At 45.2% G+C, this 19951-nt stretch overlaps 1 protein-coding gene across 1 annotated transcript in view; it reads right to left on the bottom strand.

The window, feature by feature from the left end:
• Positions 1-19480, bottom strand: part of WDR20 (WD repeat domain 20) — a 75418-nt gene extending 55938 nt beyond the window's left edge. The window contains 1 exon segment of the mRNA XM_006839533.1: positions 19165-19480. Within this exon segment, the coding sequence (XP_006839596.1) occupies positions 19165-19413 (249 nt within the window). The 5' untranslated portion in view covers positions 19414-19480.
• Between the last annotated feature and the right edge of the window lie 471 nt (positions 19481-19951).

Genomic DNA, 19951 nt, shown 5'->3' with positions numbered 1-19951 from the left:
GTGCTGGACATGTGGGAGTGAGGCAGAAGCTGAAATCATTGAGAAATGCACAGGAGAGTAGGGACACGATAGGGGCAGTGCTTCTACCACAGCTGATACAAGTCCTTAAGGAGGCTAACACCCTCTTCTGTGCATGCCCTGGGAAGTACACTACACCTCAGAAGTTGTGCCAAAGGAAAGGAAATACATGAAAGACAGACTGAAAAACCATACAATTTCAAAAGCAGCTAGCCTATAGCCAATATTAAAGGATCGTTACTAGGGAAGACAATCCTAGCTTCCCAATGCACGCACAAGCCCCAGTCCCCACAAGGCAGCTTACGACTCCCAGGGAACCAACACAACCAAATCTGCGGCCATGGAGTTGATTCCGACTTACAGCTACCCTATAGGACAGAGCAGATCTACCCTGCCCCACAGGGCTTCCAAGGCTGGAATCTTCATGGAGACAGTCAGTCTCACCTTCCTTCTGAGGAGTGGCTGGTAAGTCTGAACCTCTGACTTTGAAGTCAGCCCAATGTTTAACCCACTATGCCACCAGGGCTTCCACTGAATGCCACATCCTTAGGCCACAGACATCTCTTCATCTAGAATCCCTGTCCCCTTCAGCCTTCCCACCCACCCAAGTTTCTACGCGTTCCCATCACTCCTGAGACCAACATTCATTCCATTGTCATCACCTACTGTCTGAACTCCATGGGACAGGCTCCCCCGTGGTGTAGTTCCTGGATCCTTCCCTCTAGTCAGGGCAGAAGGCGGCCCAGGAACAAAAGAAGGAAATGGCACAGCCAACTTAGAATCCTAGATAATTGACTGCTGAGTGAGAACACATCACAAGTCCCACAGAGAGCTGGCTCAGCGTGGAGCTTACTAGAAAGCGTCACATAATGACAGGAGACACCAGCTGCACTCCTACCAGTCAGTCATACTTAGGGTAGTAGGAAAGTCAAGGTTCACTATCTAAACCAGGGTGCTGAGAGGTCTCAAAAGATTTAAACACACAAGACTGCAAAAAGAAGCCAACGTTACTGAAATACACGTACATTCTATGAGTTTTTTTCTCCTTGGGATTTAAAGACGTTTCTGTATTACACATGAAATAACAAGGTCGAGTGGCAGATTCACTAGCTACTGTAATTTCAAAGTAGCAGTGAGTGTATCAGAAACATCTTCAACCACACCTGCAGTTTTCATTGGTGATAAAGCCACAGGTTTTGCTACTACTGTGATTTGTTGCCTATATTCATAATTAAAGGATATGATCTGTTCCAGTCCTTTTATATGACAGGCTAGTAAAAATCAAGGTGGGAAGTATTTTTGCTATCCGAGAAGTCCTACTGAGTGAGCAGTGTCTGAGATCACAGCCATCTTCTGCACGGCACCAACATAGGATGAGCAAGGCCAAGATCCCTGTATCTGTTCTCTTTTCTCCCCAGAGCTTCTTCTCAGGTGGAATCCCCACGTGCTCTCCCTGTAACCTCCCTCCAGTCTCTAAGGTGTGCTCAGCTTTCCTCAGCCCTTGCCAGCTTCTCCCCTTCTCCAAGCAGAGCTCCATTAGCAAGTCTCAAGAAGTAAGTGATAGCAGACACCCATAGGATTTCTGAGACTGTAAATCTTTACAGAAACAGACTACCACATCTTTCTTCTGCGCCAGTGGGCTCCTTTGGCATCTCCTTGCCCAAATTATTTTAAAAATCGTTAAACTAGTATGGTACCTTGCCACTTTCTAAAGAGTTTTTACATAATGATTGCACTTAATCCTAAAACACAGTGAAGTGATCAGGACAGATACTATCCCATCAGAAAACCAAGGCTCTGAGGAAGTCCTGGGGTGATACTGAAGGATAGCACTGGATTGCTAACTGCAAGATTGGCAGTTCAAACCCACCAGCTGCTCGTCAGACCCCCTCTAGAGGGTCGCTGAGTTGGAACTGACTCGGTGGTACTTAGCAGCAGCAGCAACAGCAGCAAACTCTGAATGTTGCTGAAAAGGAAGCTGCACAATCATCTCTCCAACTTGTTAGCTTACTTTGACACCTTCTACCTTTATGGTGTGGCACCGCAGGGTAAGCACTGGACTGCTAACAGTAAGGTCAGCAGTTCGAACCCACCAGCTGCTCCATGAAACCCCTACACAGGGTCCTATGACCCGAACCAACTCCATAACACTTAATGGCAGCAGGGTTCTGAGAGGTTAAGCAACTTGCTCAAGGTCCTCCAAAAGGCAACCTACACCTCCAAGGAGCAAGTGCAACTGCTAAAAAAACCCCTCTAAGAATGGAGAGGGGGCGATAGCCTATGTCCTCGAACTTCGTAAGGGAGCAGGAGAGTCAAACTCCACAGAAGTTCACGGCCAATTCCTGGGAGACAGGGGTCAGACATACCTCCCCCTCCATCCTTCTTTACCCATTCCAATGCCCCCCGCCCCTCCCACACCATTCTCAATCTGTTTTCTGTTGGACTCAATGCATTGTCATGACCACAAAGACCATAATCACAATTTTTATTAGAGAAGCTAATAGGTTACAATTCAGGATCAGAAATGCTCAAGACACAGTTCTTCAGTCAGGGCAGCCTCTTCTAAGCCAATGCTCATAGGCACACCTCTCTCTGGTCCTTGGGCCTTCAGCTATGTGGTCCCATGGCCTCGTTCCTGCTTGGAGTACCAATAAATGCCCAAAGGGCATGCCACTCTGACATACGCCTCAGCCCAAAGGCACTCAGCTCCATGGGTCAGGAAATTTAGTTCTCCAAATTAATGGAGCTCTGGTGGCGTAGTGTTTACGAGTCAGGCTGCTAACTTCAAGGACAGCAGTTTCGTGGGCAAAAGAGGAGGCTTTCTGCTCCTGTAAAGATTTATAGCCTCAGCAATCCTACACAGGGTCACTATGGGTCAGAACCAAATTAAGTGCCTGCAGGCAACCCACCCGACAAGCAAGCCAAAGGCACTCAGTTTTACTGTTCCGTGGGCTGGAAAGCCCAACAGTCTGTCTCATGCTCTGGGGCTCTTGGTTCTGCTGCTACTGCTCCTCTGTCACTTCTCTGGTGTCACAGCTTTCTGTCCCTAAACCGAGGAGGTTTGTTTGATACACAGGGATCTCAGGGTCTAAAGGACACACCACTCCTGGCTCCTTTCTTAAATTAATGGTAGTGAGGTGCCCTGTTCCTGGTTCTTGGATGGTTTCATTATACCCAGCAAGTTGGCAAAACAGACCAACCCATGTTAGAGTTGCAAGTTTTTATAAACATAATTAGCCTTGTTAACAGTCGCTCACTACTGAATCATATAATCTTATTAGCATTCTCTCTTACCTTCTTTTAGCCAGACCCATCTGGAAAACAGGAAATGCACCCAGTCTGCATTGTCCCACCCAATCATTTGGCGGGAGTTACAGAGATTGTGCAGCTGGAAGAGTCATATTTAAATCAGTTATAGCATTACCAACTCCAAACATGAGCTGCTCAATTCTGAGAACTACTGGGTTAGCAGCCTCAGGAGAAAACATGGCACCGTCCCCATGGTTCAATTTTCACCCAAGCAATAGACGGGTATACAGGGGGACAACACATACCACAGACTGGTCCGCCATTCCTTATCAAAAAGGCAACATTTACCAAAGGACACAATCCAACAAGGTGGAGAAAGGAGGAGGTATGGAAAGAAGAAACACAGAAGAAGTGGGATGTGTTGTAACATGAATGGGATGGACTGTGACTGAGATGACACAAAGTGCAGGGTTTGTTGACTATAAAACTGATGATCTGCTCTGTAAACCTTTACTCAATTTGCAATCGAAAGCTGAAAACAACAACAAAGAATACTGCTGCTGTTGTCGTTAGATACACCAATTCAATGACTCACAGCGACTCCACGTCTAACAGGACAAAACACGGCCTGGCCCCGCATATCATGCTCACGCCTGCGGCTCTGCTTGAGCCCATTGCTGCATACACTGTCCATCTGTCCATCTCATTGAGGCTCTGCCTCTTTTTCACTGATCCTCCACTTTACCAAGCATGATATCCTTCTCCCAGGACCAAATCCTTCCTGACAGCATGCCCAAAGTACACGAGACAAAAGAATCCTAGACAAACAAAACGGCAGAACAGAAAGCAACCATTCAGTAAGTGAATATTTCAGCACTCCAATGTGCTATAAGCAAGCTGGTGGTGCAATGATAAATCAAAACGAAAGGCTTACTCTCATAAAGCTTACATTCAGTCAGGAGACTGGCTCTAAACACATGCATAAACATGAAAAATGCCCGTGATGAGGACCATATGGCTTTTTAAAGGGGAGATGATGCTACTACTACAGATGACTGAATCTAGAGTCAGGAGAAGCTTCTCTAAGGGCATGTCATTTTAGCTTCGAGCTAAAAGCAAAGCTTAAAATAAAGGAGGTAAACATCCCTGGCAGAAGACACTGTGAAAGGAGGTCACTGTGAATTGAAATCAACATGGTAGGCTTTGGTTTTAGTTTTTTTCTTTAAAGGAGGGCATTGGAGCCCTGGTGGCACAGTGGTTAAGCACTCAGCTGCTAACCAAAAACTCAGCAGTTTAAACCCACCAGTATGCAGCTTTGCAAACCCTGTACCAAATCCACTGTCACCAAGCTGACTCCAACTCACGACCCTGTATAGGTTTCCAAGGCTGCAAGTCTTTACGGAAGTCGAAAGGCTCATCTTTCTCCCGCAGAAGAAGAGCTAGTTAGTGGATTTGAACTACCAACATTGAGATTAGCAGTCCACTGCTTACCCAAGCGTACAGAGCAGTTCTCTTCTGTCTTACAGGATGGCTATGAGTCAAATCCATTTGATAGCAATGGGTTTGCTTTGGCTTGGTTTGAAGAAGGGCCTAAGGAGCCCTGGTGGGGGACTGGTTAGGCATTTGGCTGCCAACCAAAAAGGTGGTGGTTCAAATCCACCAGCCACTCTGTGGGAGAAAGATGTGGCAGTCTGCTCCCCAAAAGACTGGAAACCCTATGGGCCATTCTACCCTGAGTTGGAATTGACTCCATGGCACACAACACCAACAAGGAAGGCATGGAGTATCTGGGTAATGCAAACACTAAACATCTGATCTACCCAGAGGCACTTTGGAAGAAAAGCTTAGTGATCAACTCCCAAAAATCCAGCTGTGGGAAACCCTAAGGAGCACAGTTCTACTCTGACCCACTGGGGGTTCCAATGAGTTGTGATTAACCTGACAGAAACTGATCAGGGTTTTGTCAAGAAGGGCATGGGATGAACTAGTAAATTCTGGTCCAACAGGGCCTAGGACTCCCCTTGAGACTCCCAGGCCTATGCAATCTCTGGCTCCAAGATCAGTCCCACCTGGAATCAAACCTCAGGACAACTACTCGCTAGTTTTATGAACTTATGCAAATAATTCAATCTCTAGATGCCTCAGTTTCTCATCTGTAAAATGGGGTTATCAATATTATTCATTTACAAGATTCTTTGCAAGGATTAAAGTAAATTATGCACGAAAACACTGAGCACAATCTTCAGTTTGTAAACATTACTGTTGTTGTTAAGTGTTCTTGAACTGGCTCCAACTCATAGCAAACCTATATAGCGTTTCTGAGCAGCAACTCATGGGTTTGAACTATTGACCTTGCTAGCAGTCCAGTGCTTATCCTACAGTGCCACCCCAGGACTTCTAGTAAACACTGCGTTGTTGTTACATGCCATTGAGTCGGTTCCAATTCATAGTGAACTTGTACAGGTTTCCGAAGAGCAGCTGGTGGGTTTGAAGTGCTGACCTTGTGGTTCGCAGTCCAGTGCTGATCTACAGAGTCACAAGAGGTGCCATTATGATGACATAATCTAGTATACCTTCTTTCACTTGTCAGTTTGTTGCACTGTGGTGGCTTGCATGTTGCTGGGAGGTCAGAAGCTAAGCCACCGCTATTCTGACAGCTTTTAGCTGAACTTTCAAATTAAGACAGATTCAGAAGGGGGGTGGGGGGAGCAGGACTACTTCTGAATGTTTAGCCACTGAAAACCTTATGAGTAGCATTGTCAGATTGCACCAGAATATTGAACATTAAAACAAGATGAAGAGCACCAGAATATTTGTGCCCAGTGGTACCCAACAGAAAGTGGAAATCATTGGAGAGTATCATTAATATCATATGCAAGTAAAATTTTGCTAGAGATAAATTAAAAAATGACTGCAACAGTACACTGACAAGGAAAGGCTAGAGGTTCAAACTGGATTCAGATGAGGAGGTATAAGGAGGGATACTGGAAGAAAGGCCTGGAGGCTGAAATCAAAGAATACCATAAAGATGTTTCCCTGGGCTTTACTGAATATACAAAGGTTTCTGACTGCGTGGAACACAACAAGCTATTGACAACATTGTGGAGAATGAGAATTCAGGAACAAATACTTCACTGTGCTCATGAGGAACCTGAACATAGGCTGCCAAGAGGCAGTGATTCTATCAGAACAAGGGGACATTGAATGGTTTAAGACTAGGAAACGTGTGCTCCAGGGCTGTATTCTTTCATCACACTCATTCAATCTATACGCTAAGCAAATAATCTGAAAAGCTGGCTTATACGTAGAAGAATGTCTCATCAGGATTGGAGGAAGACTCATTAACATGTGAAATGTAGATGGACGATACAATCTTGCCGGCTGAAAGCAAAGAGGAATTAAAATACTGATGAAGATCAAAGATCACACCGTTAGGTATGGATTGCATTTCAACATAAAGAAAACAGAAATCATCACCACTGCACCAATAAACAATATCATGATCAATGAAGAAGAGATTGAAGTTGTGCTCAGATCAACTATCAACGCTCATGGAAGCAGCAGTCGTGAAATTATATGATGTATTTTACATTAGGCAAATCTGGTGCACAAGAGCTCTTTAAAGTGTTCAAGAGCAAAGATGTCAGTCTGAGGACTGAAGTGCACCTGACCCAAGCCAAGGTGTTTTTAATAGCCTCTTATGCATGTGCAAGTTGGACAGTGAATAAGGAAGACTGTAGAAGAACTGAATTATGGTGTTGGCGAAGGTACCATGGACTACCAGAAAAACAAACAAATCTGTGTCAGAATACAGCCAGAATGCTCCTTAGAAGCCAAGATGGTCAGTCTTTGTCTCTCATACTTCACACTTACTTTCATATTAACAGAAGGACATCATGCTTGGTAAAGTGAAGGGTCACAGAAAAAAGAGGGAGCCCACTAAAGAGACAGACTGGCTGGGTGGCAGCAACAATGACTCAAGAGTAGCAGCAATTGTGAGGATGGTGCAGGACTGGCAGTGTTTCGTTCTATTGTACACAGGGTCGCTATGGGTCAGAACCGATTCGACGACACTGAATAACAACAAGTATACCTTGCTGTCTCCCTCTTCAGTTGTATCAGGGACATGCAGTTCACTTCTCTAGATCCAAGAGAAAAGTTTACACCTCTTCTCTAAGAAAGCATCTTCTAGGACACCAGGATGGCAGGCCTCACTGCTGACACAGCCTGTGGAGGAGGCGGCCCAGTTAGCGGCCTTGGGTTCACACCAGGCTGCATCATAGTCCCTGTGTAACTGGGTACATCCCAAGCTCTGACTGTCAACAGACATTCCATGTCCGTAGTCCTCTGGGATTGTTTTAAGGAGAAAATGAAAAAAACCTTGCACATTGTTGAGGGCTACACATTTCTCTGCTTTTCACTAACTGCATGTAGCACCTAACAGGCAGTGTTTCACCTGGGACTGCTTTTCCTACGGTGGCTGGTTTACTTGTCCATCTCGGCACTAGAGTGTAAGCATGTTAGGCCAAGAATTGTCTTGCTTGTCTTCGAGTCCACAGGCTCAGGCTCAGTAAATGCTAGCTGAATCTATCAGCCATTCACTGTTTCACTGCACTGAGCACAACTGGATGGCAGAGCCTCCGTCTCCACAACAATTCAACTCAAACCTTCCGTCACTTTTCACAGAGGGCATGAGTGTGGAATTATCCCAGCTCCTGGGCTAGAAGACAACCCTCTCAAGGCCAGGGTCTATGTCTCACAGTTCTCTGATTTCCTAAAGTCTGGTATGCTGTTCTTCACACACAAACCACTCAAATATTTACTGAATGAAACACAAGGACAACATACCTCTGAAGCAGATATCAAAGCAAATAAAGACAATGATCCTCTGTACCTGGTTCACTGCAAACAAGAAAAACAAAACAACAAAAAAACAGTATAACAGCAAACGAATGAACTAACAAAAGGAAAATTTGTTTCAATTATCTCAGGGATAATTCACAGTGTGGTTCATAGAGAAAATGTTAATATATTCTCTCCTCTTGAATGACTCTTTAATACAAACACCTCATAAATCTCACCCTCATGAACTGTTCTTACTTTTTTCTTATGAAAACCTAAGAAAAAGTAAAGCACATCTTGCACACAGAAGTGTAGTACAGACTGACTGATAAGGTCTGTTGAGGGCAGTATCCCTCCATTATGAAACTCCCTATCTACACTAGGAGGAGAGCATGCATAGAACCACAGGCTGAATGACAGTGCTGGGGGGAGAGGGGGAGTGTACCCACAAATACATATCGGTTTGACAGAGAATATGTGTGAGTAGGTCTTTATTTACCTTTGCTGCATATACATCCATGAATGTGATGGATGGAACATACAGAGGACAAAATTATGAAAACTTCTTGGCCATGACCAAATACCTTAAGGGAAATTCCTATTTGATCTACTGGTAGAAACATGTATAGGCATGCAGGCTGCATGGGTGTGGGAGGGAGGGAATATATCCACAAATACATATAGATCTGACACAAGATACATATACATGGGTATTTACCTCTGCTGCAAATATATCCATACATGTGGCAGAGGATGCAGGGGGAAGAGTTATGAAAATTTCCTGTTGTTGTTAAGTGCCATCAAGTCGGTTCTGACTCATAGCCACCCTGTATAGGGTTTCCAAGGAGCTGCTGGTGAGTCTGAACCTCCAAGCTTATGATTAGCAGTGCAGGGCTTATTCTACAGTGTCACACCAAGACTAAAAGGAAAGCTTATCAGCCACAAGCAAACACCTTGAGGAAATAAGTTGCTGGGCCTGGGGGCTCAGGAGCATGGTCTTGGGGGACGCTGAAGTCCACTGGCATAGCACAGTCCACAAAGACAATGTCCTATACCCAAGTGTGCTGAGTAATGTGACTGGGATATTAGAAGTTTGTGAGTGGTCATGTAAGGTGCAACTCTTCCTCTCCAGAAGGATGAAAATTGAAGACGTTTTGAAACCAATCAGTCCAATGAACTAAATGGACCACCGAACATCGGTTTCCATGACCTGAGACCAGTAGAATTAGATGGCGCCCAGCTACTACTACCAACAGATCTTAAAAGGATCACAGTAGAAGGTCCTGGGTAGAGTGGGGGAAAACACGGAACAAAACTCTAAATCATAAAAAAGACATGGCTTCCTGGTCGGATTAACTAGTGGAACCCCCAAGACTGTGGGCCCCTTAGTTACCTTTCAGGTCTGGAACTGAACTCACTCTTATGGCTCAATTTTCAGCCAAAGCCTAGATAGGCCTGGGCTCTGTTAGCACAGTAAGCCATGAGGTGGGCTGCTAACGGCAAGGTCAGCAATTCGAATTTACCAATTGCTCTGTGGGAGAAAGATGAGGCTTTCTGCTCCTGTAAAGATTTACAGCTTCTGAAACCCTATCCAGGGGTTGCTGAGTCAGAACTAACTCCTTGGCACATAACCACCACCATCCCCAGGAGTCCTGGTGTGGTGCCGCAGGAAGACACACTGGACCGCAAAGTCAACTTGAACTGCGAGATAGGCAGTTCAAACTCACCAGCCCCTCCTCAGAAACCCTTTACAGGTCACTATGAGTAGGAACCAACTGACTGGCACTTAACAGCAATAACCAGGTCTGTAAGGGGAACAATCTTAGAAGGAGGGAGGTACATCTTAGAAGAATCAATCAGTTAAGATCAATAGGGCAGCATTTAACCAAGGAAAAAGTTTAAAAGGGTTGGGAGAGGAGGAATGGAAACAGGAAACACAGGAAGAAGTGGGATAAGCAATTTTACATTGTGGGGACTGCAATCAATGTGCTAAAACAAAATGTGTGTGGATCATTGAATGGAAAACTGATCTGCTCTGTAAACTTTCACCCAATTCACAATAAAAAGTGTTTAAAAAAACCCGATAATCCCTTTTTACAAGAGACCTGACAATGCATAGTATTACACAATTTTACAGACCATCATTGGCAGAGAAGGTACGAGTAACTGCCAACTAATACTCAATCAGAAATTAAGATAAAGTATTTCAGAAATTAGAAATTTAGGCAAAGTTTTAACATTTACAAAAAATATTATCTGTACCCAATATTTTTGGGCAAATAATCTACCTGCAACCCAACCCAGTATTACTCTACTAGGCAGAGAAACCAGTCTCTGGTTCACTCTCACGTCTTAATTCTTCTTGATACTTGCACTGAGGACTCTAGGGTGGGTATAGGTGGTTAACACACTTGGCTGCTAACCAAAATGGAGGTTTGAGTCCACCCAGAGTCACCTCAGAAGAAAGGTCTGGTGATCTGCTCCTGAAAACTCAGCCACTGAAAACCCTACACAGCACACTTCTCCTGACACACATGGCACCACTGTGACTCAGAAATCACTCCACAATTTTTTCTGACCTTGTACTGCTGACACCACAGTTAGAGCACAGTCTTTCCACTTCAGATACAACTGTCAGTCCGGAATACAAACCTTTTCAATAAAGGTGGTGGTGAAATGCCACTGAGCCGCCTCCAACTCATAGAGACCCTGTATATAGGGATTCCAAGGAGCGAATGGTGGGTTTGAACTGTCGACCTTGTGGTTAGTAGTCCAGGGCTTATCTGGCAGCGCCACACCAGGACTCTACTTGTTGTTAAGTGCCATCGAGTTGGTTCTGACTCATAGGGACACTGTATAGGATTTCCGAGGAGCAGCTGGTGAGTTTGAACCGTCAACCTTGCAGTTTAAACGGAGCTTGCAGCCTAGTGCTTATCCTATAGCGCCACACCAAGACGTGAAAGATATGTCCTAGTTCACCTTCACATCATCCACAGACGCAGCCCTGGACGCCTAGCTGAAAGGTTGATCATTCAAGCCCACCCAGAAGGAAAGCCTGGAAATCTGCTTGTAAAAGGTCACAGCTTTTAAAACCCTATTTCTACTCTGCACACATGGGGTCATCATGAGTCAGAACTGACTCGATGACAACTGACAGCAAACATCAAGGTCATTCATAGCAGACAGCAATGCCTTGATGGTAACACTCAAAACCAAACTCACTGCCTTCCAGTCAATTTCCACTCATAGCAACCTGGGGAGGGTTTCCAAAGCTGTATATCTTTATGGGAGCAGAAAGCCTCACCTTTCTCCTGCAGAGCAACTGGTGGGTTTGAACTACAAACTTGAGAGTAGCAATCCAGTGCTTATCCTACACCACCACCAGAGCTCCTTTGTAGGTGCCAGGTAACAGGTCTTCCCCAAACACTTGGTGAATTAGGACTATGTTTTAAAAAATAAAAAAGACAATGCGTGTACTCATAAAAAGAAAATGCCAAATGTTCAAAAAACAAGGTAACTAGCCATTGATACTGGAAATGCCTACCAATCAAACTATTACTATTTTCAATACCTTTTCCTAAATAACCAAATAGGATCTCATTTCATGTCTGCACACACCACCCTCATTGAAATAGAAATTAAATGACTTGCTAAAGACATCAAATACCAGTCTACAAAAATCTCCGTGTTTTCTTTAAAATGAGGTTCTTTAGTCATACAGTCAAACCACTTGGTGACAAAATCCAGTAACTATGTTTTGATTCTTGCCCAAGTTCTCTACCAAAGCACAAACATCTCTTAGGTCCTAGATTAACGCAACGATAATAAAATATCAGTGACAAACTTCTGGAGGGCAGGCACCTTGTGCCTGGTAGGTACAGGGGAGCTCCACAAATACAAGCTGGGAGAATGGCATTCATGACTATCTCCTAGATTTCAAAGACGTAACAATAATAGTCTTGGAGCCTCTGGTTAGCGCTCACATCCACCATGGAGTCTTTCAAAATCTCACCCCTGCCCTCCTCTTCAAGGGCATGATAACCAAGGTGTCATATGAAACTGTCTCAAGTCTGCTTTAAGTGATTAATTATGATGCTTTCCTCTCATATAAAAGATTCTATAGTCAAGCAACTAAATGTTATCAGTATTTCAGAAGTTAGGGAATATTCCTTTGGTGGAAAAGAAAGCTTCCCCTCATTCAGCAATCCTGTGGCCTCTACTGACCTAAAGTACAAAACTTCTCAGTGCAAGTCTCTTTCTAAGTTATCAATGGGCAGCAGGGAGGTGTGAAAAGTGCAAATGGGAAGAAGAGTGTAAACATGGCCTTCTCCAGCACAGTCCACTGTCTAAGGCCTCGTTCACCCTCCACACAAACCAGAAATTCCTTCAATGACACCAACAGGTGGTCCTGCCATTTCTGACAAAGAGACCGTTTAAGTAACAGAATGCTCATTCCCCTCCTATTCCCATCCTGGGTAAAACTCTGCTCTAAATATATTTTAGTTGTTATCAATCTGGGCCCAGCTTCATCCAGGGTGGTGAGTAGAAAGCTTTTTCCAGCATAAAGACCTGGAATCACAATGTTTTCAACTTGCTTTCACAACACACCTCACCCCTCTCAATCACCATCCAAGAAGTAAGCACTGAATCCAAGCACTGAATCTCCTGAGCAAAAAGATAAATTTATTTTCATAAAAGCATTACTTAGAATAATACGAACTTAAGAGTTGAAAAGGCCTTAGAAGCCATCAAACTCTCTGGCCACTTCAAATAATAGCATTTTTACGCAGTAAGTACATCTGTGGCCTAGAATCTTAAATTGGGGTGGCGGGGTAGGGGGAGGAACGCAAGGTTCTTGGCCTTGAATGTTAAGTAACTCTGAGTACAGTTTGAAAAGTTGTTTGTTAGTACATGACAGAATTAGATCCAAAGTAATCTGTGCCATCCTATTACTTTCAATTACTTCATTGTCTCTTGCTACACAATTTCCCAATTGTAAGAAATCTAAATTTGTCACATACTAACAACATTTTTAAATGTCTTTAAAAAAGGATGGGAGCTACTAAAAATACCTATGTTACTTTGGTACCTGGAATTCAATTGCTTCTCAAGATCTTTTTAAAGTCTGACATAAGAGGGCTTGTGTGCGTCCTTAAGTCTGTCCCTCAACACACACACAGTAAGGGCTTACTCTAAACTGGACACAGCTGGGTACTGGGGGTCTATACCGTGAGAGCAGGAAAGTCATGACCCCAGCTTCTAAGGGAGCTTTGTTTATAGAAGAGACAGACAATCAGAGAACTAAAAATGATTTTAAAATATCAGTAAAGTGAAGTACAGGATGCTAGGAGAACATGCAATAAATAGGTACAAACTGATCCAGCCAAAGAAGTCAAAGAAGTATTTGCTGAGGAGTGATGGTCAGTCTGAGATATGAAGGAAGGCCATTCACATTTATGTACACAAGTCTCCCTCAAATGCGTTGTTGTTGGTAGGTGCCATCAAGTTGGTAACTACTCTTAGCAGCAGAACGAAAGACTGCCCGGTACTGGGCCAACCTCACTATCGCTGCCACGTTTGAGCCCACTGATGCTGCCACTTAGAGAGTTGGTCAAATAAGTCCGGCTATCTTTGGCATCTTTATCCTAAAAGTATTCTCTTTCCAAAAAAGAAGGCACACTATACAGATAATTGAAAGTAAAGTGATAGCTCTTTGTGAAAAGGGGCAAGCAGGGTCTTAATCATCTTTTTTTAAAAAATACATATGTAATTTCATTTATTTTGTTGTTGTTTTGAGAATAAACACAGCAAAACATACCCCAATTCACTAGTTCTACTGACGAGTGACAATGATGACAGTCTTCCAGCTGTGCAACCATTCTCACCCTGTGTTTCTGAGTTGTTGCTCCACCAGGAACATAAACTCACTGTCCCTAAAGTTCCTACCTCATCTTTACACTTGCTGTTGTCAATTTAATCCTATACAGACAGTTCTTGGAGTCCTGGTAGGGGGTTATAGGATAAGCACTGGACCGAAAGGTCAGGCTGAACCACAATGTTGGCAATTCAAACTCACCAGCTACTCCTTGAAAACCCTATACAGGGTGGCCATGAGTTGGAACCAACTTGATGGTACTTAATAACAACAAAAGAGCATAATGCTCAAGAGAGACCTCTTTAACTAGTTAACTTGAAAGTTTGGTTTTAAAAAGAGCTCAGGGGATGTTTTGGTTTAAGGTTTAAAAATTATCTCAAGACAGTATTTTCATGGGTTCATCCATCTTTCAGACTCTAGGAAGTCTGGAGTGGAGTCCCTAAAAATTTTAAATTATGTCCTACATTTCCCCACTTTTGATCACGATTCTTCTATGGAATCTTTGATCAAAATGTCCAATAATGGTAGGTGGGCACAATGCAGTGTTTCTGGTCTAATGGCAAAGGAGGTAGATGTTCATGGAGGCAATTAACCATACATTCCACATCCCCCTTCAATTCGTGACTCTCCTTCTCCTCTGCTGTTCCAGGTGAATAAAAACCCAACTGTTGGGTCTTATTCATCTTTGAATTTCCCCCATCACGCTGCTTAGTATAGCTACCATGGTGGTGGTTAGGTGCCGTGGAGTCGGGACAACCCTGCACAGGGTTTCCGAGACTATAAATCTTTCAGGGAGCAGAAAGCCTCATCTTTCTCCTGCGGAACAACTGGTAGTTTTGAATTGCTGACCTTGAGGTTATTAGCAGTGTTAGAATTAAAACAAGGTTCATGTTCTTTGCAGCTAAAGAAAATAAATTCACATAAGTAGACCTCCTCATACAAGAAACCCCATTCCAAATCTCCTAAACTAGGAAGAGATGCTCCCATCTATCTCACAGGATTGCTAGACAAAAAGCAAATGAGATACTAATAGGACTAATTGTTGGGGTAAGCTAGCACCCAAGTGCCTGGAATGTATGAGATCCATCTGTTTGATCAAACAACCCACCCAGACTCTTCACCAACAGCTCTTCAGTCAGCTGTACTTCATTTCAACTGTCAGGAGAAACAAGCGCAATAGCTTTGTGTCATCTATCCAGCTTGGCTTTCTATGAGAAGGTGGTGGTAGTTGTTAAGTGCTGTCGAGTCAATTCCGACCCATAGCGACCCTGTATAGGGTTTCCAAGGAGCAGGTGGTGAGCTTGAACCACCGACTTTGCAGTCTTACGCATTAGCCTAGAGCGCCAGGCACACCAGGACTCCTATGAGAAGGTGAGGCTACATAAATGCTAAAGGCCCCTTCCAGCTCTAGAAACTTTAGTGTAAATGTTTACAAAAGGCCAGCGTCGCCCGGCTTGGCTTAGATTTGAGACTACTTCCTCATCACGCCATTCCCCCAGCAGAGTTTTTGTCCTCTTAGGAATGGCTACACACAGTTCACAATTTAAATGCTTTTTAAAGACTTATTTTCCACTCATTCTCCATGGCGATTTAAATTTAATTTATTCACCCAAATTAGGTCTTCTGGACAGGGCTTTAAACTGGTTTTTCCCAGTTCAGTCCTAGCAATACCGGTACAACCCAAATTTATAAAACGCGGTGTATCAGAACAGGAAAAATTATGGGTCAACACCCAGCAGAAAACTTGATCGTCCTCTTAGAAACCAAGGGCAGCGTGTATGTTGCATAGCAACCAAGTCTCTTGAATGGCAGAGGCAGAAACTGCGGTCCCCAACTCGAAGATGGTGTGACTGTGTGGCCACAGCACTGTGAAGAGCCCAGGCCATAAGCTCCTCTCCCACAGAAGGCTTCTCAAAGGGCTCGCCACCACGCCACCTCCAAGTCTCCCATTCCAGGGTTTTATCCAGGAACTCTTCCCCATTATCACTCACACAGCACACCCACAGTTTACAAACTCAGGTGCTTTCCGATGCCGCTGCCGTGGCCATGACTGAACCCGTTCAAATTGGTTTGAAGCCCTGCTTCTAAATGATCTGAATAATTGTAAAAGTTTACATTCCTCAAAGAAAAATCTGAGAGAAAAAAAAGTCAAACTAGCCAACATTTTCAAAAACAGATTTACAATTCCTAACACCAAGAATAAATCTTGATTTTCTCTTAAGAATAAATTATGTGCTATATTTCAAAATCAGAAAATGAAGATATACAAAAATAATGCAGAAATAACAAGAAATAAATGCAAACTCATCCACGAAAATCAAAACAAAAGACAATGTCTAGAAGAGATTTGAAACGTCCACTTATCGACTACAAATGATTCTACAAAATGTCACATAAAACCCAAAAATTTACCAAAGAAGTTAAAACGCTCAAATAAATGATGTCAGCAAAGATACCTGACACGTGTAAGGTTTGTCTTGTTCATAATTAATTTTTTGGTAGTTTTGAAAAGCTCACTTAGTTGAAGCAAGTGTCCTACTAAGTCAGACACCTCCCAGGCACCAAACCCACTGCTCTGAAGCTGATTCCAACCCAAAGCGACCCAATATAGGGCTTCCAAGACTAGAAAGCTTTACAGGAGCAGGCAGCCTCGCCTTTCTCTCCCACACAGCGGCTGGTGGGTTTGAACCACTGACCTTGTGCTTAGTTCAATGCCTAAGCCACAGTGCCACCATAACTCCTTAAATCCTAGCAAAAGCCCTGATTTTATGATGCAGGCCAGGGCCAACAGATCCAGATAAGGTTTGCCATCACAATGGTTCAGAAACAATCACCCTTCAGAGAAAGCTTTAAACAAACAAACAAACAAACAAACAAGTAATGCCTCCATTAATAATTGAGTCCTGGTGTGGCACTAGGTTAAAGTGCTGGACTGCAAGGTTGGTTTGTGTCAAGGTCGGAGGTTCAAACTTACCAGCCGCTCCTCAGAAATCCTATACAGGCTCTCTATGAGTTGGAGACTAGATGACACTTAACAACAGGTATCAGTGAGGACTCCTGGTGTGGCGCTGTAGGATCAGCACTGGACCTGGAACCACAAGCTTGGCAGTTCAAACCCACCAGCTGCTCCTCAAACCCTATACAGGGTCACTAGTCATCAGAACCAACTCAGTGGCACATAACAAGTAGTATCAGAGAATTTCATTTGTAAGCATTTTGCTTTTTATATAAATTCTAATAGCTTAAAAAGCTAACCGTATTTCCAGGGGAAAAGCTGATCCTCTAGATTTAGAATCAATGTCAAGATGGCAGCTTCCTGGTGGACAGTTACTCTGTGCTGACTGCAACTATGTTTTGCATCTATTGAGTGTTTCGGGACTTTGAAGTTCATTGTTGTTGTTATGTGCCCTGGAGTCGGTTCTTTAAGTCCATTACAGTCATTATATTACTGTTGTTGTTAAGTACGTGGAGTAGGTTCCGACTCATAGTGACCCTGTTCAGGGTTTCCGCGGCTGCAAATCTTTAGAAAGCCTCATCTTTCTCCCACGGAACAGCTAGCAGTTTCAAACTGCCAACCTTGAGGTTAACAGCCCGATTCGTAACCTTAGTTACCGCCAATATTCTCTTTTTAAAGAGAAGCAAACAGAAGTCAAATAACTTGTCCAAGGTCACCCAACACCTAAATCCATGACATAGTTGGGACTCGGACTGAAAAGTTTCTGCTCCTATAGTAGTCTATAGACTACTAACTACTCCACGTTTCCCAATTTCAAAAGGAGGGTGTGGGGTGGGAAGAAGTGAAGGAATTGACTCTCAGTAACTTCTAGCAGCATACCCCAGACACAGAACACAAAAGCACACTTATTATTATTATAAACGCTACTAAGAAAAAAAAATTCACCTTGAAGGGCAGAGACGACAGATACCCCGTCACTCCGCTCTTTCTTGCCCTCAAGCAAAAAAATTATATGACACTGTAGCATAGTGGTTACGAATCGGGCTGTGAGCCTCAAGGTCAGCAGTTTGAAACTACCAGCGGGTCCGCGGGAGAAGGATGAGGCGGTCTGCTCCCGTAAAGATTTACAGCCTCGGAAACCCTGTGTAGGGTCGCTATGAGTCGGAACCGACTCCACGGCACTTAACAACAAAAACAAACCAAAACATGGCAAGTTCGCTCTTCAAGATGTACCATTTCTTCCACACTGAGCAAACATTTGTAAATCAATCTTGTATTACCTTTGCCCATGCCCAAGTGCTGGAGGTGCATTCACTGACTCCCTCTCCCAGGACCACAATCTCAAAGTAAACCGTTCTCAACGAGAATCCAGTTAACGTCGCCAATGAGAAAAAAGCTCTAAAGAAGTTGCAGTTTACAGAGATATGTCTTAAAGGATGATTACATGCTTGACAGAATTACTGTTAAGTCGCCCGCCCGCCAAGAAGGATGGTTCCTGTAAAGTAGCGTTTAAGGCATTTCCCTCCCTCTTTGGGACAAAGTCTGACTTGTCGGACAAGATTAATCTGGGCACGCTCACACAGAACCCCTGTGAACCAGCTCAGTTCGTCGTAGACATCATTTCAACCTCCCAACTGCAGCCCTCGGTCCTTGGCACACGATCAGGGACAAGAGGAGCCCCTTTAACAAGCTCTCCAGAGCAGAGTCCCTGGGCGGAGACAGTGACAGCCGTCCTCCCTCGGGTGTTTTTGGACCAGAAGGCTCCCAGGAAGTGTCAGTAGGGCAGCAGGTGGAGCAGCCCTTCGTGCCCAGCAGGTCCCTTCTGACCCAGTCTCGGCCCTCCACTTCCCAGCCCCGGTTCCGCCTTACAGGCTTTCCCAGCCGCCCTGCGCCCCGGTTCCCTAATCCAGGGCGACTCCCTACCCGGCCGGCAGGACGAGACGGCCACCCCACCTCTTCCGGGGACTCGCAGGCCCGTTCCCTGGACATGTCAGTGTGACAGACCCTACCGCTCCTTCTGGGGCCTCCCAGACGGAGCCCGCCGCCCCCACCCTTCTCACTGCCGAACCCCCTTTCCTCGGGAACACCCCAGTGGAGTTATCGGCCCACTCCAAAGTAAGAGCGACGGCCACCCCGGTCGGTCACCCCGGCTCCCGCTGTCACCGCCCTGCTCCCGGCCTCTGCCCACGCCGCTGGCGGACCCTGGTGACGCCCGGGTCGGTACCTTGCGGACCCCCTTGTAGATATAGAAGTAGAGCTCCCGGCCCACATTGAAGCAGAGGCGGTCGCCGTTGCCAGACTGGTCGTTGAGGTTTACGAAGGAGACGCGGACAGGGTTGGATCCCTGCGAGTTGAAGGGCACCCGGTTGGGCCGGCTGTACTCCGAATGCGGCAGCAGCTTGTACAGACCTTCCCGGGTGGTGAATTGGGTCTTAATCTCGTTCATCTCCTTCCCTCCTCCCTCCGTCGCCATCTTGAAAAGCAGCGTTCATCCTGCCCTAAGTGCCCGGATCACGCCCACCGCGCAGGCGCCGTCCTGGGCTCTAGTGCTCCCCCCGCCTCTTCCTCTCAGCCCCTCCCACCCGCGAGCCCGCCCCACGGAGCCGCGCCGAGAGGAAGGGGCGGGCTTGTTTACGGCCCGATTGCGCAGGCGTGCTCACCTGGCGCGCTCGGCTAGGCAACCGGCCGCAAGCTCCACCCCTGGTGCTGTGGTCAGGTGAAGCCGGTAAGCCGCTGAGGGCAGGCGGGGCGGGGCGGGCCTGGAGTGCTGAGGTGCACCTGGAGCTACTGTCTGTCTCAACTTCCCCCAGCCCTGCCGTGAGGGAGTCTCTCCCTATGGCACTCAGGTGTCGGAGGGTGGGCTCCAGACGTTCCAGCCTGGGGAGGGATGTGGGAACTCCCCCGCTGCACATCCTTAAGTCCATTTCTGAGAATGTACCGATGGAGTTACGTTTCTACGCTTCGCTTATGTTTTTTTCTGGTGAAAGTAAGGGTATAAGGTGGCGCGGTAG

The sequence above is a fragment of the Chrysochloris asiatica genome, unplaced genomic scaffold (genome assembly GCF_000296735.1).
Source record: "Chrysochloris asiatica unplaced genomic scaffold, ChrAsi1.0 scaffold00025, whole genome shotgun sequence".
Lineage (NCBI taxonomy): Eukaryota > Metazoa > Chordata > Mammalia > Afrosoricida > Chrysochloridae > Chrysochloris > Chrysochloris asiatica.
The sequence above is the reverse complement of the archived record's forward strand: the minus strand, read 5'-3'. Positions and strand labels throughout refer to the sequence as shown.